Source organism: Coloeus monedula (genome assembly GCF_965178545.1).
Source record: "Coloeus monedula genome assembly, chromosome: 6".
Taxonomy (NCBI): domain Eukaryota; kingdom Metazoa; phylum Chordata; class Aves; order Passeriformes; family Corvidae; genus Coloeus; species Coloeus monedula.
Genome location: NC_138786.1, coordinates 25585920 through 25611818, shown reverse-complemented (window position 1 = coordinate 25611818; position 25899 = coordinate 25585920). Strand labels below are relative to the sequence as shown.

Genomic DNA, 25899 nt, shown 5'->3' with positions numbered 1-25899 from the left:
AATACCAGGATGGCAGGTAGAGGCTGCTAGCTAGGACAGCAAAACTGCTTTCTCCCTCCCCTTGTAGCTGCAGCCATTGCGAGCAGTCAGTGGCAGCTGTAGGCAGCTGGGGTGAGCTGCAGCAGAGCAGGAGCAATGCTGATTTCTTAATTTTCTTGCATGCTTCAGGCTCCAGGGGAACAGCCCTTGCAGCCTCCTCCTTTGTGACCTGGAGCTGAAGTCCCAGGTGTGGTGAAGGCACACCTTACTGTGTCAAGCCCAGCAGCTACACAGTGTGGTGAGGTCACCCAGCAGCCTTGATACCTACAAGTAAGTGCCAGAGACCCATGTCCAGACCAGTTGCCCATCCACTAGTCTCAGATGCTTTTCTGATATTTGATGAAATTGAATTACACAGAGTTGTCAGAGGATTTATTTACTTACTCTGGGAAAGGGAAGAGTGAAGAACGCCAGAAGGGATGGAGAATAGGGAAAGAAAGAGGGAAGAAAAACCAAAGACGAGAGAGGTAGCTATGCAGTTAGCATTCCTGAACCATCTGGACCTGTTGGCATGGCCCCATCTGGACGGGCTCACGTGTTCATCCACTGCATGATGTAATCTTCATTGTCCAGCATTTAATTTTTCTCCTTGTGCTGGATGGCCTCATATCTAGTGCACGTCTGGAGCGGGCATTTTGATTTCCTGTTGCTATTTGTGGACTTTTCCTGGCTGATCTTCAAGAGCAGCTCAGGCGGTTTGCATTCCTCAGGCAGAAGCAGCAATGCCACCCTGCCGGTGGGAGTGGAGGCCAGCTGCAGCCAGCCTGCCAGCCTGGGAGAGGCAGCCCCACATGGGGAGCCAGCTGTGGTTTGCACCGTGCTGCAGCTGGAGAGAGAGTGACACCTCTGCCCGGTGCTTGGACCGCGGCAGCTGAGCTCCGGAGCTGGCTCAGCCTTCAACACCAGCACAGAGAGGGCTGGCAGGACCGCTGTTCCTGGATGCTGGTGGGCTTCCCTGCCCTGCTGGATCTTGCAGCAGAACAGGAGGAAGGAGAGTTTTACTTGACCCAAGACCTATCCTTCCCTTTGGTAGATGTGAGTAAAAAGCAACTGATGATCTCAGTCCCTCTTCTTTACAAATGCCAGCACCAGAGAATACCAGGCCTCTCGGCTGCCCTGTGAAGCAGGCGGGCTTCCCAGCACATAGGAAGGGAGGCTGGGAAGGACCTGGTCTGACATTGCCAAGTGCCCACTCTTGATAGTGGAAGGCCTGTCATCTCCTTCCCTCCGTCACTCAGTGCCATTTGCAGTAGGCAGTGCAGTCTAGTCAGAAGGATTCAGTCAGGTTCCCACCATGTTCTGTGGGAGACAGCCATGCCTCACCAAGATGAGACATCTCTTTTTTTCTTGTGAAAATGAAGAAATGAAGAAGATTTGTATGTCTGCCTCCATAAGAGCACACTATTTGAAGGTCTTTAAGTCACAGGAGCCGCATAGGAGCCAAACAGCCTTCTTCACTACATAAACTCAATGTGTAGAGGGGCAAACAGTTGAGCCATAGGTCCCCTCCTGCTTTTAGAATCAGAGCAATTCCCATCCTCCTGCATGGTTGGGAAAGTCTGAGATGCTCAGAGGATGAAGATGGGATTTCTCTACCATGTACCACTGCTGCAAGCAAACCTCAAACCCAGCAATATGAGGCCTGCTTCAGATTATGCCATTCTCCACTCTGACTCAATATGTGGGTAGCCGTGTGATGATACATTAGGCAACAGTTTGACCTGAGCATCCAGTACTCCCTCCCTCACAATGCCTCATCCTGCCCACATGCCTGCCTCCCTTAGCTTTGTTTCCTCCAGGGGCTTGGGAATGGGGAAATTGAGTGCAGTGACCCCCAGGGAGCAAAATTATTTTCAGTGGAGAATCCTACTGCCTGGTTCAGAAGTCGTCCTGTTTGCATGCGAAGGGAGCGGGGCTTTGCTTTCATAATAACCCAGGGACAGCCTGTCCACCAGGGATGGACTCCCTGGAACCACAGAGCTGAGCTTTTCCACCCAGCTCAGCTCTGTTGAGTGAGAGAGTAGCTCTGGAAAACGATGGCCTCTTTTAAAACCAATTGGCAAAACTCTTGCATCTCTCCTGGGAACTGGCCAGGGATTCTGAGTCACTGCTTGAGTGGGTTGTGGCCAAGGTAGTCGTACCCAAGATATTAAGTGAGAGAGGAGAGATCCACCCAGGAGTGCCAGCAGAAATAGTCATGACCGTAATTAATAATAATATAATGATGAAAAGATTCAGAAATGCACTGCCCACTCCAAAAATAAAGTTTGAGGACAACTCAAATGTTGTAAAGAAAAGAGAGGAAAGAGCCGAGAAAGACCGCCAAAGCCTGCATGTCAGCTGCAATGCAAGGAGTCCTGTCCAGCTGGCCTGGGTTCAAAGAGCTCCTATTGTCCAACTGCATTTCCAAGACACCATTCAAAACTTTCAGAAAATGAACCCAAGATGCAGGGTGAGATTTATCACACAATAAAGGCAAGCCAGATGTGTGCACCCTTTCGGAGAGAGGAGGAAGGCGAAGGAGGAGCGAAGTAGGGGAGTATCAAGCAGCAGAGGCATGAGGGAAGGGTTGGCATGAGAAGGCCTGGTGCTGTGAGGATCCAGGCAGGAGCAGGGGACTGCATCTGTGCTGGGACACATACTGGGCACTTGTGAAGGGTTTCCTGTATATCGAGAACACCATACTTGGGAAAATTCACTTAGCATCAAGGTTAAGGGACAAAAGGGGAAGATCTCACTGACACTTTTTTTCTTTTGTTGCACATAAAACCATGATGGATACTCAGAGGTTGGTTCTTGTCCTGAATTCTATATCTGCAAAATAAGGCCCGGTCTGAAAGGATGTCCAGAAGCCAAACCACTGTAGATTTTATCTTGATTTTCTAAGGCTCACAGTCTTCATTATCGCTTTGCAGCACTGGCCACCATGGCAGGGCTGTAACTTCTTTTCCCACAGGAATCACTCACTTCCACCTGTGATTTGATTATGTTAAAATCTATTTAACATAATCAAATAATAATAAAAGCAATTAATTACACAGAAAGATAATTTAATCTTTGAATATGTTGCTAACATGGAGTTACATGACTACAACCTGCCATCATTAGATAGCTCCTCAACTTCTCCCTGCCTGCAGAACAGCCCAGCAGTGGGTGTGGTATGGCCATGCCATAACACACTCCATAGATTAAAAGGTGACTTGGATTTGTTCTCAGGAAAATCTCTGGTAGCGAGGACTTGTTCATCCAAGAGCAAAAAGCCTGAGAAAACATTTTGGAGGCTTAAGCTAGAAAGTCCCTCTTTGCAATGACTCATTTGTTTGGTGACTGTATTTCTTGTCTACAACAGTTGGTTGTTTTTTGGTTGGTTTTGGTTTTTTTTTTTTTGAAAGGGCTGGATTTATCTGGAGCCTTTAAACTGAGCTCAGTTGCAGATGACAAATTTGAAGCAGGAGGCTCTCAGCTCTGTAAGGAACCATATTTGATTACCAGAGTGGTTCCTCTAAGCCCTAAAACCCATGAGGCCATCCATCATCTCCCTTGTCCAGAGATGTCCAGAAAATGGATTCCCAAATCCACCAGCTTCTGCAGAGACCACTCCAACGTTGGGGTGCAGATGTCTGCTTGATCTAAGACACAGGAGCTTTCACAGCAGGAGTTCAGGGCATAATAGGTTTCCTGGCTTCAAAGGAGCATGGGATCTTTGCTTCTCAGAAGCTTCTGACATTACTTGGTACATGATACCATGCATCTTCACATTTCAACTTCTTTTTACCGGTTACAGGGTCCTTGACTGCTGGGTCTTGTTGTGGAGAAGTCCAGCCTGAAGAAGGGATAGCTGGAGAGCCAGGTTTTGGGAAAGGGTTTTCATAGGCTTCCTTTTCTCCTTCAGCTGTGATTTTCATCCCATGGTTGAAGTGACTGCCTGATCTCTGACCAGTCAGATATCCATCCTTATCTTTGGAAATGCAGGCCTTTCACCCCTGGTTCACCAGCATCACGTCTTCATTCTACCCCGGGATGGTGTTAATCCAGGCTACCCCAGTAGTGATGAACAGTCTGAGAGGTGTTACTGCTCTTTGCGGCCTAGGAAGGATTTCCCCTTTCTCAAGAGACTCTGGTTTTTGCAGCTCCACTGCTGAGGTAAAAATGATACCCTCAGCATTGGAGCTCAAGTTTTAATTTCCTATCTGCTGCTTAGGGCACAGATTTTCCACTGAGATATTGGCAGAAGGTCAGAAATCTACATTCCAAGTTGAATTGCTTTGAAAACTGTCCTGGTGCAGGACCCTGTTCAGTCTGCTGCTTGCAAAACCCAACTCTTGCCCAGCCTGGCCACTGAAGAGAGTCCCAGCTCTTGCTCTCTCAAGATTTTGCATGAAAATCCCTCACATCCTTGAGTAACAAATCAGCTGGCCCAGACTTAGTTGCTCTGTTAAATGCCCTTTACAAAGGCCCAGGGAATGAAAGCCACCAGTAACATTTGGTATTAGCTACATGCCTCAGCTTTTGGACTTGAACAGAGTACAGCTCTTCCTCTTTCAAGGCCTGCTTTTCTTTATCAGTCTCCAGGGACCTGCCAGGGGACAAAATGTGAATTATCTCTGATTTTGCTCTCTGAGCACTAAAGAGAAACAGTTTCAATGAGACAAATGAAGATGATTGTAAAGATAATTCAGACCTTTCCTCCTTTTCTGGTTATCTCCCAAAGCAGATTTCCTCTATCTCCCAGTGTGCCTTTCTTATTTCCTTCTTGCAAGATGCAGAAAAAAAGGCCCATAATGGCATGGGGCTGACAAGCTGTGTAAGAGCAGAGATCGGCCAGCTCTGGCAGCTTCAACTCCATACTTGGCAGGGCCAGAAGCTTCCAAAAAAGATGGAAGAAATGGTGGAGTGGCATTTATTCCAGTTTATTTTGGTTCTTGAATAAATGTTCCCATCCCACTGAGTGGTGACCGGCTTGAGCAGTTGCACCTCTCTAATTTATTTTTAATTGTACTGAATGTTCATGCTGCATTTCATGTCTTTTGGTGATACTGTGACGTGGTTTCACATCAGCATGGCAGTATAGTTCACAGAGAGTCACAGAGTATAAACCAGTATTTTCTTTAATTTGCCCTGCCTGCTCTCACTCCGTGCATCCCTCGCCATTAAGCAGAATTTTTCTCTAAACTTCCCAGGCAGACATACCACATACAGTTAAATCCATGTAGGCTTTTCCAGGGTAGATGCACCTCTAGATTTGCAGGGCTGGGCTAGGGATGCATCCCTTGGTTGTACAGACATGGCTATGGACACCCAGTTGTGTTCTGGCTGCTGTGCCTCTGTGGGGATTGAGGAGCGGTGGATGGGCTCTGCAAAGGGCACGCCTGGGTGGAGGCGGATCAGGTTAACATAGCAGACAGGGCCTTCCCAAAAATGATGGATTATATTTTCACACATAAGGACATAAAGTTCACATGAGCTCCCACCCCCAGATGCTACAGCAGCTGACAGCCCTGTCATGGTGTGGAGTTAGGGTGTCACTGGGAGCCTGCTCAAACGCAGCTGAGGCTGCCATGTTCACACAAACAGGCAAAGCACCAATCCAGCCAAGACAGCAGAGATCTGGGGACAGAGATGACAATACAGCTTCTCTCTCTAAGGGCTACTGCTCATGTGAAGTCTCTGCCTGGAGACTGACCTTGGCTTGGGAAGGAGCAAAGAAGAGGAAGAGACCCCTGCCAGTTTGCCCAGGGATACCTGCATTCCCATGGAGAACAGCTCCTACGCATCTCTGTTTGAACACAGCCCAGCTGCCACCACAATGGCTTAGAAATAAGGGCGGCTTTGTTTTGTAGCAAGCAGGTGTCTTCAGTTCTGCAAGCTCAAAAGAAGCCTAGAAGGACAAGTTTTTTATTTACCTTTCACAGGCTCCTAGAAATTTACCCCAAATCTTCTGCCAAATCAAGGTTAAGAGCAGCCCATCCAAATGTTTCATCCCGAGAGGGTTGTGTCCAGTTCTGTGTATGGTTTAAGTCCTAGTCTAATTTTTTTTTTTTTTATCAGAGTCAGCTGCAAGGCAGTTGTAAGCCAAAGGAAATTTGGGACATTCATTGCATATGTAGCATACACACAGCAAAAGCATGCTGAAAAGCAGAGGCATTTCTTTTTATCCTCCAGAGTGCCACTGCTTGGAGAAGAGGTGCTCCTACCTCTGCAGAGTCAGCTAGTCTCATGCCAGGCAAACCATGTACTGTAGCTGCTTTCCACCCCAGGCCAGTGCAGCCCGTTTTGCCCAAGGGGAGGGTGGTATTTCCCCCTCCTCCCTGGCACATGCGTATCTGCTCTGAACCTGGCACCCACAGGGTGGGAGGGCACACAATAGCCACACCGCTGTGGGCACGCTGCAATGCCACTTGTCTTGTGAATCGCCTCAGCCTGGGTTCTGTGCTGTTTCACAGTCGTTCCCCTTGCAGGGCACTTCCAATTTCTCCTCCATCACCACTGCCCGTGGTGCTGTGTGCCGGCTGCTAATCCCATTCATGCTGAACACGCTAGTGCCAGGTGTGGAGACACCAGTGTCCATGACTTTAGCAGCACTCAAGTCCTCCGTTGGGGCCGCTGGGAAACCCAGGCACAGGCTAGCAGATTTCAACTTTCCACATACCTTTTACTCCCTTCTGTTTATTCTTTTAGGGGCAGAAGCATTGAAGTTAGACTTAACTCACGCTCTCTCCCTGCGCCTGGTGCCTCCCAAGATTCTCCCCAGTGAACGGCAGGCTTGTGAACTCTGAGCTGGATATTACACGGCTGCAACCTCGGCCACGGAATTTCCATGCGGTCTGTGTTGTGCACATGCTTTTTAACAACATCACCCGCTCCGTCAGCTGATGGCTTTGTCCCCCCTGCCGGGGTTGTAGGGCAGGACGGGGGGAAACCACGAAGCCTTGCTTGCCCGCCAGGGAGGTTGCGGCAAGCCGCGGGAGCCGTGTGTGCCGAGGGGCTGTGGCGATGTCCCCGGGGCGCTCCCCTTCACGGCACCCCGGCCCGAGCAGGACCGGCCCGCGCCGCTCCGTCCTAACCCTGCACTCCTCCCGCGCGCCGCGCCGCTGGCAGCCGCCTCCCATTGGCCGCCTCCCGGCGGCGCGGGCCAATGGGCGGCCGCGGCTGCCGGCCGTTGGCAGCGCGCCGCGGCGACCGTTAAACCGCCGCCGCCGTCCCCGCGCGGCCCGGGCAGCCCGCGCGCAGCCTGAGGGGCTGCGGCTCCTCGGCCGCCGCTCCCCCGCCGCCCGCGCCGCTGCTGCGCCCGGCCTGGGCCCCGCGCCCGCCATCGCCCTCCCCCGGCTGTGCCTTGAGCCGCCGACGGTCCCTCCTAGGTCCTGTGGCGCCTAGCGCTGGAAATTGTAAATCCAGGCCCTTGGCACGGATGCGCGGTGGAAGGAGGTTTCCACAGCGAGTTGTGCCTGAGCCTTGCGGGGAGAAGAGTAGACTCAGGGGAGAGCTTATCACTCTCTGCAAGTACCTGAAAGGAGGTTGTAGCCTGGTGGGGGTCAGCGTCTTTTCCAAGGCAACTGGAGACGGGATGAGAGGATGTAGTCTTAAACTGCAGGTTTAGGTTGAACATTAGCAAGAATTTATTCAGAAAAAGGGTGATTAGACATTGGAATGGACTGCCCAGAGAGGTGGTGGGAGTCAGCATCCCTGGAGGTGTTTGAGGAAAGACTGGCTGTGGAGTTTTAGTGCCATGTTCTGTTCCAGTTGATGTGGTGTTCAGTCATAGCTTAGACTTGATGATCTCAGAGGTCTTTTCCCACCTAAATGATTCTGTGATTCTACAATTCTACAGACAGCAGCAAATTCTGGGCCTAGTTCCAGATCAGGTTCAGTCAAACTCCGCCATCCTGGGGTGTCTGGAGTGTTTGGTCCACCATACCCCCAAGGCTGTGATGCTGAAAGAAATCACGGGTGACTTGGGTATTGATGCAGTGCCTGGGAAAGACAGGGGCACTGCTGCTCAGGATGCTGTCCTGCTGCTGGAGGGGAATGACAGTGGCATTCACAGGCAGTTTGGCCTTTGGTGCTTTGGCCATGCCATGCAGAGAAGCAGCAACAGCAAGGGGGTAGCAGGTCAGTGCCAAGCTGTCCAGGCACACCAGGGCCCTGGGCACACCAGACATGGAGCAGCAGAGACCTGTGATTTGTGAGATACAAAGGCAATACGGGTTCAGGATGGAGGAGCACCAGAGGGGTGGCAGCCATGGGGTGGTTGGATGATCACTTGTGCCCCTTGGGGTGCACATGCACTGGCTGGCTATGTGGAGAAGTGTGCACAGCATCTGTCCATCCTGCCTGAATCTTGTTAACACTGTTGAGAACTTCACTTTCATAAAGTCTAAAATTCACTGCATTTTAAAGAGAGGAGAAGGACTGTCTGGAGTGTATGGGCTCTTCTTTCCTGGAATGTAAAGAAAACCTCGGCTGTGCAGCTGGAGTGCAGGGGGCTTCATTCCTTAGTGAAAGCAGAGAAGGGAAATGCAGATGTCACAGCTGGGACAGGAGATTTATCTTGGCAAGCAAAGAGGAAAAAATTTTCAAAAAGAAAAGAGAAAACTCAGAAGAATCCCCTCCCCATCTTCACTGCCTGCCAGCACGAGCAGAACCTCCAACCTGCAAAGGCCTTTCGTCTCCTGGGCCTGGGCTGCTGCCCAGCTGGATTAGCCCCTCACTGCTTTTTCTCTGGAGCAAGACCATTGTGGTGGGACCAGAGAGGCTGTGAGAACCAGGCTGATCCCGACGGGAGACTGTGTCCAAACAACTCAGCTGGAGGTGGGAAGGGGAAAGTCACCAAGAATGGAAGCATGAAAGGGAAAAAGGAGGGACAGATGCAGCCAGGATGAGTACAGAGAAGTGGATCCTGGGGGAGGAAGTCATCACCTCCTCAGCCATGCATGGTACCACTGGGCTACAAGAGTGCTATCTTAAGGCATCCCACATGCAACCGGGCAGGGGAGAAGGCTTAGTGCCTCAGTCTCTCCTTGGGGCGTCCAGAGTTCTAACAGCAGCTCTGGGTGGGGGTATATGTAGAGCTTGCATTTGGATATCTGGATGCCTTACATTAGCTCCCAAGATAACTGTTGTACAACAGGAAAGGGTGTTTGAATGAGAAGTGCACGCACGCACATACAGTGTGCTATTTAGACAACCCTAAGCATGAGGTCAGGATGAAAACATGTGGTGAAAATATGTTTGGAAGAGTCAGTGCCTATGTCGATCACCAGGAGTGGGAGGGAGCAGAAGCTAGGAGCTGACAGATTCTCACTCTCTCCCCATGGCTGAGGTGGCCTCAGCCTGAGCAGATTCTACTGTGGCACCAGAACAGGTTAAGGCTCTCTGTAGGGCCTAGAGATGCAATGGTTGTTGCCTCCCCATACGTGTGGACACTGGCTCATCCTCTTTGGGCGCTGCCTCCCTGTCCTCCTAGAATTTGAGGGGGATGGGTAGCCAGAAATCAGCCTTGGATCAGGAAATCCAGCATATCCTCGCCATTGCGTTTCTGTCCCTTGGCTGCCCCCACCCTGACCGCTCACTGGTAATACAGCTTTGGAAACACATCTCGTGCTATTTCTTGGCTTTGGAGCATAGTTAGAAGGAGAAGGAAGGAGGGTGTGAAAGGGAGGGGAAGATAACAGGAGCGAATAATGCAAAATGAGACTGTGCTGTGAGCTTTGTATCCCATCTGGAAACTGTTTTCCCTCAGTACACTGCACACCCACTCCCTCTAGGCCAGGATGGTAAGGGTCAAGTTTCCCAGTTGACTGGTCCCCCTTGCTAAAGCCAGGCCCATCTGCGTGAAAGCTACTTGAAATATCTTAAAGGAGAATCTCAACAGAATTGCAGAGTCCTTCATTGTCACACTTAAAAACTCTTGACCAATCTTCTGAGGAGCAGGAGCTGGCTGATCTCAGCCTGGTTGGAAGGCACTCTCAAGGAGTTTTGGTCTTGAAGAGGCTGTGAGAGGATGAGGCTGCTGTGCTTGTGTATCTCTGTCCGTCCCACCTTCATTCACATCCAAGTTCCATGGACTCTTTCTTGGACCTTCCCTGGTCTGCTGAGACCTTTGTTGCCATTGTGTTGGCAAAAGTCTCCCCAAAGCCCAGCACAGTCATGTCATTTCATGGCAGCACATGAAGACCTTTAGCTGTACTGGCCCCAGCCTCGATGGGAACAGAGGGCTAGTGACCACCCAACACCTTTTTTGGCTTGTTACATTCCAGCAAGGATAAAGCTACTGTCCATTTAGTCAGGTGATAAACCTGCTTCTCTTTATTGCTCAGAAGCTTGGAGCACTGACCCTGCCATGCACTGCTGTCATCTACACAACCCTAAGTCACCATATTCTAGGACATGCAGTTCCCTGAAGCCTCTCTCACACATGCAAAGGAAGAGTATGGCTGAAGCTTTCTCTGAGTTTTGCCAGATAAGTGCAGCTCCCAGAATTAGGCTGGGTGGGACAAAATTTGCATATTCTGGGTGAACAGGCTCAATCTAAACTAATTAGTAGTGGTTTTGATGGCATCTAGCCAAAATAAACGTCTGGTTGCTCCTCACTGTGTCCATCACAGTCGGATCTTGACAAGAGGACTCTCTTCTTACTATGTGGTTGCATGCACAGCTGTCCTATACTAATTAGAAATCTAAAATTAACAATACCTGTTGGCTTCAGGAAAGAACAGAGCCAACCCAAGAGACCCAGTAGTCTTCCTGAGATGTGGTGACAGCTTCCTGCTGGTCCCATAGTTTCCATTGTGGATATAGCCAGCTACAAAGCCATGTTATTATTTTTGTTTGCTTTACCCTTCCTTCTGAAGGGCAGAGCTTTCCTCTGCCTCTTGCCTCCTTCTTTGAGTAAAATAACAATCTCCAGCTTTGTGTCAGCTCTAGGCACTCTTCCTCCTTGAGGGTGCTGGATCCTTGGTGCCCCCTTTGATAATAACCATTGTTATTGCCAATCTCATAGGCTAGTTCCCTTCTCTCCACCATCGGTGTTTGAAGATGTTGGACTGGTATATGTGTGAGTGGTGAGAGCTGAAATGGGCTGCTTTGATGAGAAGGCTTTGCCGGTATTTCGTGTTCCTGGAGGATAAGACCCAGAGAGGAAGCCCAGAGAGGGGTAGATGCCCCAGCATTTCTGGATTGCCCAGGGAGGGGTGCAAGTTTCATTCTCCGCTCATCACCCATGTTTTTCCTGTACTGTGCAGTAGGTCTCTGTCTCTTGGGAGAGAATGGTCTCTTGGGGACCGGAACTCCTGCACCTCTGGGGGAACAGTGTTGCCTTCATCCTCATTTCCAAACAGGGAGGTCTTCCAGCAGCAAGTCTGCTGTGCGGTGTCTAAAAGAACCAGAAACCTGAAATTACTCCTGCCAGTGCTGGTGTCTATGTTAAGGCTCTGATACTCAGCCCCTTGCACTCGTTACTCATCTCTCACCCCTCAGCAGCAGCTGGGGTGATTTTTTTGTTTCGGAGTAAAGCCAGAGGCACGTCTCCACCTCTTCCCTCTAGGCAGGTTTGTCCAACAATGGAGAGATTGTTGACTGACCAAGGGATTGTTGTTCTAAATGTGGGTGGGATGCTGCTAAAAGATAATCTGTGTAACTACTGCATGAATGCATTTTCTTGACTCTTCAATCTCACCTCTGCCTTTGTTAATGCACAGTTGTGAAAGAAATTGGAAGCACATGGCAGCATCACAGACAGCTCTCCCTACAGCTGTCCATCCAGCTCTGCTTCTCTTCCATGGCCACACAGTGGTTCTAGTTTTGATGGTTACAATAGTAAATATGGTTTGAGCCCAGCTCTGCTGTGTCGTGATGCGTTGGCAGCCAGCACTCTGAATCCCTTCACTTTTCTGTGGTTCTCGCCCTTACCATAAGGCTATCATGTTCACATCCTGTGTTTGCTTGTGTTGTTTAGAGAACACAAGACAAAGAACAGCTGTTACATGAGCAGGCACTCTCTGGGGTTAATGCTCAGGACTCCAAACTCTTTATCCTTCTGTGCTGTAGGATAAGACAAAACCTGGTTTTCCAGTGCTTTTTAGATAGCTATCTAACCCAGTTCCATTTGCTGACTCAGCTCCCTCTGAAGTTAGACTCCCCACAGATGGTAGGTGTTTTCTGTTATTTGATTCAAGTGCAAAAATGCTCCTAGGCAACTTGGAAATGGCTGGGTAGATTTTACCAAGCTACCCCACCAACTCTGCTTCTGCTGTGGGAACAAGTGGAGAAAACTTTACCCCAGACATTGCAGGGAGGGCCTCAACACTAGGATTTAGCATGAGTGTGCCTTCTCCACTCTACTTGCACATGCATTGTCTGGTCTCTTGGGAAGCCTTGGATGGTCGTGTGTTGGGCTGTCACTCCAGGCAGTTGGAGGACAAGTGGGGAGGAAGTGAATGGAGAAAAATCTCATGTCAGGCAGAATGCAGGTGGCAGGGACTCCACACCCATTTCCAGCATGCTCTGTGAGCATCTGAGGTTTTAAGTTGAGCGGCTGAAGGATGATGTTGGAGGGTGAAAGGCACTGACATGTTGAAGATTGCTGCCACTCACCATCTCCCTCCCCCACTTGGTGGCAAGTGTGGGTCTGTTCCTGCTTCACTCCCCAGCCTCACCCCAAAGCTCTGACAGCCAGTGGAATGTTGACAGAGTGGTACTGTGCTCAGGTAAAACAAATATACCTTCCAGTAGGAGCAGGAACCTACGGGCACCAGCATCCGGGGTCCTCTGGCCACCTCCTGCCTCAGTCCTAGCACTGGGGAAAGAAAGGACTGCACACACCCCATGCTTCTCTAGGAGCCAGGCTCTCTCCTGAGCTGAGCTCTCACACTGGAATTCATTGGCATTCATGTCTCCACTCTAGGACCCATGTGCTCTCTCCCACTCTCATTCATACCCTGTTGCTCTTGGTATTTCAGTATACCGCTTTCAATGCCTTTCTGCCCACCGAGATGCTTTTCCAGGCAGGGGGTGGGGTCAGACCCAGTCTGACTCTGCTGAGCTCTCTCCAGTTCATTTAAGTTACACAGTTCTGTCTGTGTAATATAGTCACTTGAATCTATCTGTCTTTTCTTTCCTCTCCCTGAGCCAGAAGCCTCAATCTGCCAACAAATGGGATCATTTTTCAGCTGGTGTTTGGCAGCCATCATTTTTCTCCCTGCCCAACCAATGCTTTGTTGTAGCAAATGGAAAAGTTAGTGATTTGACTTCTGAATAGGAGGATATGCCTCAAAGGAAGCAGGTTCCCTGAAGCATCAGGAGCTCAGCTCTGCAGCAGCACTGGCCAGATTTACTGACTGTTACTGGAATGATTAGTGGAATGATTGTTTGTTGTTAACAGCCCATCTGTAGTGTTTAAACTTCATCGGGCAGCTGAATTTCACAGGCATTATCTGGCTGAAGTACAACCTCATATGGTCCACAGAGGGGCTGTTAAATCCCAGAGGAAATTAAATACAACAGGGGGCCTTCCTGTTACGTTGATCCAACTGATCTTTTTTCTCTGATAGAAATCAGCAGCTGGGTTGATGTCCTCTGGGGCATCAGTGTGCCCATTGCTGCTGGCAGAGAACATGAAAAAGTGTCTGTCGCCAAGGACAGGTGCTGAAGACCATGACTTTCTGCCGCACTTACATTTTATCATCATAGGAATTTCTTTCCTTGTACTCTATTCATTTTGTTGTCACAGTGAGATGATGTTTGGAAGACACAGATAGATACTCACAAAGGAAGGGGGAGATAAGATAATGTAGAAAAGTTTCATGAGTGTTTGTGGCATAGATAAACATGCAGTGATGTACAGCACCACATCCCTTTCTATCTTAATTCAAGATGTTTTTGTCAAACTGATGCAGGCAAGGAATAGGAACTGCTTTTTCCAATGCGAAAAGGGCTGATGCTGAGGTTTGACTCTCAGTGCAGAGGAAGGCTCTCTGATCCCTCTTGGAGTTGACACTAATGCTCTTTCTCCCTTTGTCTTTCCTCAGCATTTCTCAGAGAACCTGGATCACTTCTCTGACAACATGGAGGATTTCTCCAACGACCTCTTCAGCAGTTTCTTTGATGACCCAATACTGGCTGAGAAGAACCCTCTGCTGGACATGGACCTGGATCCACCCACTCCAGGCATCCAGGCAGAGCACAGCTATTCCCTCAGTGGAGACTCTGCTCCCCAGAGCCCCCTCGTGCCTGTCAAGACTGAAGATAATGCTAATGGTGAGCATGAGATGTGCACGCTGCACAGCTTTGGGCACATCTGTTACAGAGGCTCTGGCTGGCTTTCATATATAAGGACAAACTGGCTATTCCTTGGACTTGCCCATGGCTAATCCAGGGAAGAATTTGATTTGCTGTTGTCAAATACAGCCCACATTTTTCCCTTCCATTTGTGCTCTCATAGTCACATTACTCCTCTGCTGGGCTTACTGTTATTTTTGAGGATGATAATTGGCTGTGGCTCAGTGTGCTGCCAGCTTCTGGCAAGCAGTAGGCAATGTCTTTTTAGGACCCTGCAAACTTGGGTGTGGATGCCCTAGATCCAGCTCCATTTTGGCATCAGGCAGCAGGGTTTTGGCTTGCACATAGGAAGCATGAGTCTCTGGCTGCAACCAGTGCTGGTACATGTGGAAAGCTAAGTGGCTTCTTTACCAGCAGATCTTTTAGTAGGAGACAGAGAGGAACAGTCATTTAAAAACTTATTTTTAAAACAATTCATTTCAGGATAATTTATGATGGCTGGGTATTTTTAGAGCTGTCCTTACAGAGAGTCCTGTAATTTGTGGGATTGTGTGGGTGTCCCAACAGCTGATGGACACCAGGCTGCCTGAAAAAGCAGTGGCACAGACTCAGTGTACACAGAAGAAAGCTATTCCTTTGAGCAACAGTGAGACCTGGGACAGAGGCTTCCCTCTCACGACTAGGAATGATCCCAGCTTTCTGGTACAAACGCTAAGGCAGAAGGAGAGAAGGCTTGCCTCTGCTGCCTCTTTGGTCCTTTGAAAGGCACAACCATCTGCTACATTCCTTAGGGGCATCTCAGAGAGGTGCTGGGAGAGAGGCTTATGGCAGGCCAAGCAGCTCTGTCTTAGTACCAAAAAAGCTTTTGTTTTGCATTTCTTTTTCCTTAGTTTTAACCCCAGTGCAGTCTTGGAGGGGACGACTAACAAAAAAAACGCCAAACCAGCATGAACAAATAAACACAACTTTGTTTTGCCCCTGAAAATGAATAGGAGGAGAATGACTTGAGAATGAGAGAAGCAAAAAGGATTCATTTGTAGAAAGCAGTGAAATGAAGACTGCCTGCATGAAGCTATCTCAAGAACTCCTCTCTGAGACACTTAGCACCACTTCTCCTTCTCTCCACTGTGTCTGCACATGCCCTTTCTTCAGCTGTCATGTCTCAAAGGCAAGACCATGACTCTCTTGAATGGAGTGTGACACTGATGCTTGGGCAGAGGCCAGCACAGGGTGTACAGTGCGTAACCCAGGAGTTTGAGATGGGCCTGGCACTTGCTCTCTGAGAGTGCAGATCAGTTTCATAAGGGAGTAAGGCCTAGCATTAAGGTGGCAGGTATAGGAGTATCCATGCATGTAGTCCTGCAGCTAAATAATTCAGCTCATCTTTCCAGGGCTTTCTTGGCTCATAATTGCATGTGAGTCATATTCTAGTGAAACCCTGAGTCAGGTCCAGTATTTTCAACACTGTGCAGTCCTTTTGGCACAGCTCCATCCAGTCTCAGTCCTTTTAGACATTCAGTTCAAATTAATTATCCAGAAATGGTTTTTCTTTAACATTAAGCAAGCTCTGCTCAGTCTGCTGAGCTCCTCAGGAATGCCCCTGCTCTGTCTAGGCTTGGAGCTGGCTGAGGCTTGCCTTTTATCAGCTTTCTCCCAGCTTTTCTGCAGATCTCCAAAACTCTTCCAAATCCTGCCCCTTCCCACATGGTTCTCACTAACACAGGTCAGCTAGGGCAAGCCACTGGGTGCATTGTGACCCTGCTTATCAGTGGAGTCTGCTTTCCAGATGGCTTGTGCATACAGGCTGGCTGCTTCATTTCCCAGTACCAGCCCTCAGTTTTGCAGGGTGTGATTTGATGCCAGGAGCAGGGGGAGCCAGGGTTGTGCAGAACAGCAGGCACTGGACCGGCCTCGGGTTAGTGCCTGCCCTCCTGTACAGGTCCTGCTTTCTCACTGCTCTTTTTGTCTCACCTCCTCAGCCCTGGGAAGCAACAGATATCTCTCAGCCATTTTTCTTCCCAATAGGTACAGAGTATCTAGAGCAGAGGATGAGTGTCTTGGCGTGCCTCATCCACCAACGTACAGTGAAATCTGCAGTGTTACAGTGTTACCTCTGAAACATCCTCTCGGGCGGCAGAATGTAGACGTGTCCACATAAGATGCCTACTCCTCAGTCCCTCATTGACCCTCTGATGGCTTATTTGTTTCTGATTCTGTAACCCAATCACTCCCCAGATAAATCTCCAAGGGTGGGAAAGAGAGCAGGGTCAGAATGTAGACAGGAAATGGGAGGACTGCACATACTTATTTGGGTGTCTGCTCCTTGGCCTGTCTGGACCAACAGCACTGGGGGCTGCTCTCTCACTGAATCAAGTCTGATCAGAGAGAGCCCTTGGTGGTCTGCTTTCCCTTGTCTGGTAACTTGCTTCAGTAGCAGCCCTCACAGACAGAGGATACCCCACACATCTGAGAAAAAGAGAAATGCAGATCTTTGCAACAGAAAGGATAAGGAGGAAAAGGCTTCAAATCACAGTAAGGAACTTCAGAGTAGTCAGCAGGCAAAATGTTCCCATGGTGGGCATAGCAAAACCATAGAAGAGTTTAAATGGGGGAAGCTGAACTCTTCATCACTTTTCGAAAGGGTAGGTTCAAGTGAATCATCTGTCAGGACTGACACAGGTTTATTTGAACTTGCCTAGAGCAGTGGGATAGACTGAAAGATCTCTCAAGATCCCTCATTTCTGTGAAAGGCAGAAGTCCAAATTTTCTGGACACAAGCACTTGTGGCTGTGTGACACCTTGCCTCTTTCCATCAGAAGGGGTTTGCATACCAGGAGTAACTAGGGCTTCACTACCAGCTGCGGGTTCAGTGTCCTTAGCAGGACAGGGAAAACAACCCAGTCTGTGTCTGCTCAGCAGCCTCTGCGTTGTCTCATCTGTGCAGTGCACCCCTGCCTGAGGCGCTGCCTGATGACATTGGCCGTGGTGCATTGTGGGAATCTCTAGAAAGCAATCCAGCAGCACTGAGAGCAGCACACACAGCTGAGACACACGCAGCAGCCACAGGAGCTGTGTCTCTGCTTGAAGATGTCCACTCACAGAGGCAGCTGGAAGGAATGAACATCTGCTAGAGAGACCTGTCTAGGCAGAAAATAAGAGGTGCTAGGCCAAAGACAGGAAGACAACATATTCCATTGGCAAGGGCAACACTGTGTTATCATATATAATTCTTGTTTGGGCTTTAATACCACTCTGTCCAAGCAAAGGCCAGAGGCAGGATTCAGAGCAGAGAAAGACCTTTCTCCCTCTCTCCTCTTGCCAGGACATCTTCTGGACTGAGGCCTGCACTGCAGAACTGCTAGGCAACGTCCCTGGGCCTGACAGAATGCTGCATGCAGAGAGCAGTGCAGAGGGGTCAGAGTGAGTCAGACTGTGGCCTTGTGGAGGCAACTGGAGCTCTCTCTGGTGACATGCTTAGCAATAATCTGTTCTGTGTCAAGCCAAATGTATTTTTGCTTGTCAGATAAAAAGGGAAAGGGAAGGGATGAGGATTAGGAAGGAGGGCACAGGCTGCAGGCCAGCTAGGAGTAGCCTTTTGGCAGGCTGAAGTGTTTGAAGAGCAAAGACCAAAAATCTAGAGCAGAGCCCAGGCAGATCTCCTGCCTAGCAGTCTTTTTTCCCGTCTGATGTGCAGTTTTTCTGGGATCTCTACTTCCAGTGGCAAGCCAGGCTCACACCACAGATGTGCATGGGACAGAGCAGGCAGGAGGCAAGGGGAGCATGCCCCCACGTCTCCATTCAGTTCTCTTCAGACACTCCCTTTCCCTCACTGCTGCTTCTTGTCCCTGCCAGCAATGGCAGCAGGGCACGGCTGTGGACACCAGTGCCCTGAGCTGCCCAGAGCGGAGGAGAGGGTTTCAGAGGTGAGACTGAGGGGAGCAGCTGTGGAAGCAGCCTCACAAGCAGGTGCTGCAGTGAGCTTCTTCCACAGAAATGGACCTTCCTCCTCTTCTGTCATGCAGCAAAGCCCTGGTGCTTGGCACAACATCATCGGGAGGCCAAAGCAGCACTGTCAGCCTTTCAGTGTCATCATGCTTGCTTTCTCACCAGCTCTCCAGCAAAGAGATGGTGCTATTCTTGGTAACACACCTGGCAGCTCTGTGATGCTGGCCGTGCTGCCTAAGGAGCAACAGCCCAGCATCCTTCCCTCACTGAGCCCGAAATATAAATAAGCTCCAGAGGATGAGACCTAGACATTACTGGGGGAAGAAACCCTGCAGCTGTCCTCCAGAGCTTGGGCTGCACAGTCAGAGCACAGCAGAGACACAATTCCTCTAGCTCTGTCCTGTGTGCTCCCCACACACTGGGGGTTCATTCCCTTTTGGACTCTGTGTTGTGGGCCTGCACATGCTTGTGTGGTGACAGTGCTAAACTTGGAAAGGCAGCCTCCTCAGTCAGGGGAAGCTGTCTGCATGGCTTTTTTTTTCTTGCCCTGTTCTTGCTAGAGTTTGACTCTCATGTTGTGCATGTTTCAGAGCTGGAGAATGGAGTGTGGTCACTGGGGCCCAAGCTCTGCTCCATCATGGTGAAACAGGAACAGAACCTGGCTCTAGACCTGCCCGAGTCCCAGCTAGCTGCCAGCTCCATACCAGTGCTGAACCTCAACCCTCTGCAGAGACTGCCAGTCCCCGAGGAGGTGAGCCCATCTAAGATCCATCGGGAACCTGGGCTCTCACACAGCAGCACCCCTGGTGATGCAGACCCAGCCACGTGACTGCAGGGTTCTGCAAAGTGATTTAGCTGCTGGACAAACAGGATAGGGTGATACAAAGCCCAGATACTGCATTATTTGTCATTCTCCTCTTGAAATGGCAGCACGGGAGGCTTTACAATCTCGGTTAAATATAAGCATGTTTCCTTGGCACAAAAGCCAAAAGCTTTATTCTTGCACCTACTGGAGATCTGTCCCCTCCAATATGCCAGTATTTCTGTAGCCACTCTTGGCTTATTTTTGTTTTTCAGAGAAGAGTGTCAATTAATGTGATGCCAGTGACCCCACTATACCTGCATATAGACTCCTGCTCTGGCACTGTCTTTTTCATGGCCTTGGACTTGTCACATGGCCTCTCACTCTTCGTAGCTGCTCACTGGAAATGTTGGTCCCACTCCAGGTCCTGCTTGCTTTTTCCTATGAAGCAGCAGGATTTACTATTTCTATGTAACAAGGGGCCAACTCTTCTGGTCATATCTAGGTTCTTAAGAAGCCTGTTTGTCTGAAGGAGGTTCATTTATGCCACTGGTATGTGGGTGTAAGTTGAGGGCTCAGTTCAGCTGGCCTTGAGTCCAGCTGTGTTGGATGAGAAAGTCTGACCAGTCTCACACAGACGTTGCCTATCTTGTAGCAGCTCAGTAGATAACAGTAGACCATCTCTGGGTTCACTTCCTTTTTTCACTCACGCTCAGCATCTTCCCACTTAAACAACCATCCAAAACAAATGGGTTCTTCCAGCCAAAACTGTGCACAAACTTCCTCTATTATTTACACAGCTTGAACTTGCTGTGCCCTCAGATCTCTGCTGTGTGTGCTCAGCAGTCATACCATGGTGCTCTCTCAGCTGTGTTTACAGTCTGGAGGAGTTTGCAATGTGTCTGTTTAGTGTAAAAACTCCACCCAATGGTGGGCTGGGGGCTGGCAAGGCAGGAGGCTGAGGGGCAGCATAACGCAGATGGGAGTAAATCTACTCTTTATTCAGCTCTCAGTCCCCTCCAATTGGAAACAGTTGCCCAGTGGTCCTGGTGAAAATCATGTGAACAGGATGGGGGGGTTGTTCTGTTTCTGTACAACCTCCATACTCCCCTTTATAATGAAGGCAGATCAAAGAGGGACTTCCCGTGGTAACGCAGGGGTTGGTTTAAATTACACTGTCTGGGTCTATCAAAGGAAGAATTGCCAAGAATAAAAGTCATCTCCATTTTGGAGGTACTTAGCTCAGTGCATTACTTGGCAGCACATCCATCTGCCACTGCCACTTCCTCTGCAAATGTGTTTGCACTCTGTGTGCCCAGCAACTGAGACTTCAGGGGCTTATGTTTGAACTCTTGGTTTCCTTTATGTGTGGTGAGAGGCTCCTTTGGGGCAGAGCTGTGAGATGGGGCAGGACAGACAGCAGGGGAGCAGTGGCTATGAACAGAACTGGTGGGATCCTTCTGGGCAGGGGAGGTAGCAGTGGCCAAGAGCTCTTTCTGCTTCTCTTCCACAGATTCCTATAGAAATGACTCCAGCACCTGTGATCAAAGCTGAACCCAAAGAGGTGAACCAGTTTCTAAATGTACCTACAGGTAAGAAGATAGAATTTCCTGGTCAGCTGTATTACTCAGATATAGATTGTTATTATACAGGGAGAAAAGACAACACCTGAGGGCAGAGCCGTTCACATAAGGTAGCACTGGGGCACAGAGCAATAGGGGAGTGGGCACTGCACTGTTCCAACTAAGATCAGCATCTGCATCAGCAGCCACACACAAAATTGTTCAGACAGGGACTCCCAGGCAAAACAGGCCACTTCAGATCTGGAAATATGCAAGAGTGCTTTAAAATCCTCAGAGAGACTGTAGAGCTATCCAAAAATAACCATCTGAAAGTCAGGAAATTCAGGATCCAGTTTAATTTGAAAGAAACCCAAGCATCTGAAAATCTGCCGATGCACAAATGAAAGCACTATGGGAACTCCCACTGCCGCAGAGAGACATTCCTAAGGCATATTCCCACCTCCATTAAGGCCCCTAGGGCTCTCCAGTACAAAGTGGGGACAGTTTTCAAGTGCTTGGAAACCAACTGAGTGACCAGAGCCCTGTTGGATCAAGTGTGCTGGCAAGTGTGTGAGTCTTGCAGTGCTTTTGGAAGAGCTTTTCTCTCACAGAGCTTTCTGTACTCGTTAACAGACTATGGAGCAAAATATCATGGGCTTTTTACTTCATTTTGGTTGACACTGGAGTACCTTATTGCTTTGTAAATACCCTCCGTGCCTTGGCAAAGCCCCTGCCAGCTCCTCTGCAGTTCCTAGTTTAGCACATTTGAGGTCAGTCTAACCTCTGTCTTGGGCAGTGCTCAGTTCAGCCTTTTTCTCAGACTCACTCCATCTTGTGAAACTCATCACCCTCTCCTTCCAGCCCTTTGTTATAGGCAGGGCCCTATGCCTGTACCAACAGGCTGACATGAGAGCCATTGACTTGATCTCCTTATTTCTCAGTAGATGACCTGGTGCAGATGCCTCCAACTCCACCCAGCAGCCATGGCAGTGACAGCGACGGATCTCAGAGCCCTCGGTCCCTGCCTCCCTCCAGCCCAGCCCGGCCTGCTGCTCGGTCTTCTACTGCCATCTCCTCCTCACCTCTCCTCACAGCACCACACGTAAGGAGGCAGCAGGGCATCACTGGGACACAGGGCTCCTTGCTGCTCAGAGGGTTTTGGAGGCTTTCCAAGGCTCACGTGGAGGTTCCTGCCCTTGCTAAGGTCTCCAAGCTGAAATGATCTATCAAGGCAATGTGATGCCTTAGCACAAGGATGTGGGGACAAAAAGCGCTCGCAGGAGTGAGGAGAGGCACAATGAATCTTGCATAAAATCTACCAGCAGCTACCTTGTTTTAGCAGGTACTGTCTTTCACCCATTCTTTGGGAAGTGGCCGATGCACTAAAGGACTTTCTGAGGAGGCTAATGGGAGAGAGGAATTACTGAGAATTCCCCTATCCGAACCATTTTAACCGTCACCCAGAAGTTTGTTGGCAGGGTCCTGCAGTGTAAGTGTGTAGCCAGCCTCACTGTGAAGGAGCAGATGCCCTCCCAAGTAAAAGACGAAAGGAGTTGCTGAGCTGTGCCCCTAGGATCGGGTTGAGAGTAGGAAAGAGCACTGCCCCGCACCTGTTTGGTGTCAGTGGGCAGTAGTGTATTCTATTCTGATGTGTACAGCCTCTGGCTGCTCTGCAAGGCTTTAAGGAGGATCACTGGAGTAGAACTTCTTGGTGACACTGATGGATGCTCTCTTTGTGTTTCAGAAGTTACAAGGAACCTCTGGCCCACTGCTCTTGACTGAAGAGGAGAAGCGCACCTTGATTGCAGAGGGCTACCCCATTCCTACCAAGCTGCCCCTCACCAAAGCAGAGGAGAAAGCACTGAAGAGGGTCAGGAGGAAAATCAAAAACAAGGTGACTGCAAAACATGTAATCATACAGTTCCCATGATTCCAGAGCATCCTCAGCTGACCAGTGCTATAGTTACCCTCACCTCCTCAGCTGCACTGCAGCTCAGAAAAGGTGGGATCCTGCCTTTGGTACACTAGCACAAGCCTCGCAAGCCACCAAATGGTGCCAAGGGGCATCTCTGCTTGGATGTTCTGCAAACAGCCATATCTGGGAAGTGTGGCTTCCAGCCCAGCTCCTGGGAGTGTGTGGCCTGGGACAGGGTCCACCAGCTAAGGTATCACAGATCAGACAAACTGGTCTGGTCAGGCCTTGTTGCAAGGGCAGGGAAACCAAAGCCATTGCATGGTGCAGGACGGGTGATGCACAGTGTTCACTAGCCAGGCAGAGGCTGTGAGACTTTAGACTGGGATTAGAAAGCATCCTGTGGGAGATATGGTGAGACTGAACGAATCACCCAATGACTCAGAAGTGGTCTTGGGCAGAATGAACCCACATGGCCACAGCACATACCCATGTGAGTCAGAGGAGTGGAAAGATGCTCTCAGCAGCAAGGGGCATAATGCAAAAAAAGGTTGTGGGCTACAAGCCAGGGAAGGCTGCATACCTACAGCATCCATCCCTCCCAGTTTTGGCCTGGAGACCAGCAGGAATGGCAGACTGGAAGGCAACTTCCCATTTGCCTTTAGGATGCTGTGTGTGCAGGGAACAGACAAGATGCGTGAGCCACAAAGAAATGTCCAGAGGCTCATGATACTGACTCCCCTCTGATGGCTTGCCCCCCTCACAGATCTCAGCTCAGGAGAGCCGCAGGAAGAAGAAAGAGTATGTGGAATGTCTAGAGAAAAAGTAAGTTTCTTCTCAGTCTTACTTTGAGAAAAGGATTCTGTCCATGCACAGCCCCCCTTTCTAGTGTTTTGTCTCTGAATTGCTCAAAAAATACAGTTCCTTGCAAGGCTGGCTGCACAGGAGTTTGGTTTGGGATCCTGCCCCTACTCTCCTCCCTCCTAGAAATCCTCTTGCGGGATAAAGATTGGTCAAGAAATTCTGTGTTTCCAACTGCTTCGTTTGGCAGGTCCCCTGCAAAACATAGGCCATTTTGGCTGCCAACAAGGTGGGATTTTGGGTAAGAGTCATGTTTCCCCTCTAGAAGTTGCTTCTATTTTGTCTGTCCCATAAGTGGCAGGCTGTGTGAGGGCACTGACAGTGGCTTTCTTGCCCTCTCTTCCCATGAAGGTGGACACACAAGCACTTGACAGCAAGAAAAACCTTGCATTACAGTTATTCCCCACACTCTCCCCCACTTCCACTCTCTGCATTAGCTTTGTTTTTCTCCTTGCAACCTTGAGGTCCTGCACGCCTAGCAGGCATAAGCCTAAATTGAAGTCACATGACACTGACAGGGCAGAAAATAATTCCTGTACTAGCAGCCCTAATGCACATTCCCAGGCAAAGAAGAATGCTGAAATCCAGGCACAAATTCATGTTTCTGTATAATTACCATTTTCTTCCCAGTTACTAACACCATCTGAGATCAACAAATGGAAAAAAACAACCTCCAAACCCAACTTTAATTAACTCTTCTCCCTGATGCTATTTATCTTCTCTAGTTCCACAGAAATGCTCAATTAAAGCAGATGATTCAAGGCACCTTCAGGTTCTCATGCTGCACCTCAGTGTGCACAGGTATGTCCAGGCATCAGAGCACATCACCTCCAGCTAGTGTCCCATATGGGGACCTTCATGCCGGGGCTGGGGAGTTGGCTGACCTCGCTCAAGGGGCAGGTCCAGGGTGTTTGGTGCTGGGGCCTCCTCCCCAGATGTTGCCGTGCTGCCTGTATGTACTCAGCAGTTTGTTACGCTAGAGCATTGCTATGACAGATGGCTTTCAAACAATGCCAGGTTTAAATGTGAACCAAAAGCAGCATTCAGTGATTTTTTTTTTTTTTTAATAGAACATGCCTTTGGTCAGCTTGGCTTACTAAAAGCTGATTTGTCAAAACCTGTACTTGGGCCTTCACCATTTAGTTTGACACTTTTGCTGCAAGCCCAGTTTTTGCACGGAACGCCTGGTTCAAAGGCTGTGCTGCAAACCTCCAGCAGGATAAGGCTGTGTCTCTGGTCTGCCTTTCTCCCGACCTGGAGGCACTCCCCTTCCCTTGTCCCAGCTGCAGCCTAACCACTTTCCCGTCGGAAGCTGTGGGAAGGAGCCTGCAGGTTCTCTGCTGCCCTCAAGTGCCTGCAGTCGGAGCTGGCCCAGCGTTTGAACAGAACCGTCTGGATTTCACAGCCGGGGCGCAGAGCCCAGGGCAGGTTCCCAGAATGAGTGGGAGAGGTTTGAATTTGTCCCACTCCTCCTTTTTCATGCTTCTTAGGGGGGTTTGGAAGTGAAGGAAATGTCTGCATAACTTTGTGTCTGTCCTGACTTGACCTGCCTGTAAGCAGGTGCTACTGTCTCTCCCAACCCTCAGGAGACCCTGAACTGGGAACTGTCACATTGTAACTGTCCACCTGCAGTCTCATCCCTGCTCCACTGGGGCTGGCTGCAATCAGGTGGGCCAAGTAACATTTGATTCCAGGACCATATCTGTAGGTGACAGATGAAGCCACTGAGCCGCCATACCCCATGAAAAGCAAGGACTGCATTGTCTTAATCTGTCTGGCCTTTGTGACTAACTGGCTATGGCTTTTATTCCCATAGGGTCGAGACATACACAACAGAAAACAATGAACTCTGGAAAAAAGTGGAGACCTTAGAAAATGCAAACAGGTAAGAGGAGCTAGACTTGGCCCTCTGTGGATAGGGCAGGGTGGGTAGGAAGGGAAGTCGGGAGCACTGGAGCAGGGGGACAGGAAGAGAAAAGCAGGCTCCCTCAGCTCCTGGATGGATGCTGCTTGGTGAGGTGCTGGTTTTCAGCCCATGACAGCAATGAGGCAGCTGGGTTTGGTTAGCAAGCCTGGAATGTTTGTGTTGGGATGCCAGGACACTGCAGCGAGGGGAGGGAGGGAAGGCATGTTTCCCATATCTCTTCATCCTTCTCCCTGCAATCCTTTGGGCTCGTGGTGCCTTCTCCATTCCCCTCCAGGACTCTGTCTGTCTCCAGGGCAGATGCATTAAGGGAGGCCCCTCACAACAGCCTCTCAGACTCACTGTTTCTGCTTTTGGGCTCTTTGGAGAAATACAGGGTCCTGGGCATATTGTGGCTGTTTCAGGTTTCTCTTGAGAAAACTGAACAGACTTGGTGGAAAGGGAAAGCCCATTCTTCTAAATAAAAGTAGAGATCCCAACTCCCACCAAATCCAGGGCAATTCCTTGTGCATGTGGTGTCCCAGCCCTTTCCCAGCCTCTTTTGGGCATAGCGAGCCCAGAGAATCTCTATCTCATCTGC

At 49.6% G+C, this 25899-nt stretch overlaps 1 protein-coding gene across 1 annotated transcript in view; it reads left to right on the top strand.

The window, feature by feature from the left end:
- The window catches only part of CREB3L1 (cAMP responsive element binding protein 3 like 1), a gene marked incomplete at both ends in the record, with an annotated part of 42923 nt that overhangs the window by 9980 nt on the left and 7044 nt on the right, over window positions 1–25899 (top strand). Inside the window, 7 exons of the mRNA XM_082283082.1 lie at window positions 14064–14292; window positions 18849–19009; window positions 20574–20652; window positions 21564–21724; window positions 22367–22516; window positions 23301–23359; window positions 25212–25280. Of these exons, the coding sequence (XP_082139208.1) occupies window positions 14064–14292; window positions 18849–19009; window positions 20574–20652; window positions 21564–21724; window positions 22367–22516; window positions 23301–23359; window positions 25212–25280 (908 nt within the window). The remainder of the gene's footprint in view (window positions 1–14063; window positions 14293–18848; window positions 19010–20573; window positions 20653–21563; window positions 21725–22366; window positions 22517–23300; window positions 23360–25211; window positions 25281–25899) is intronic.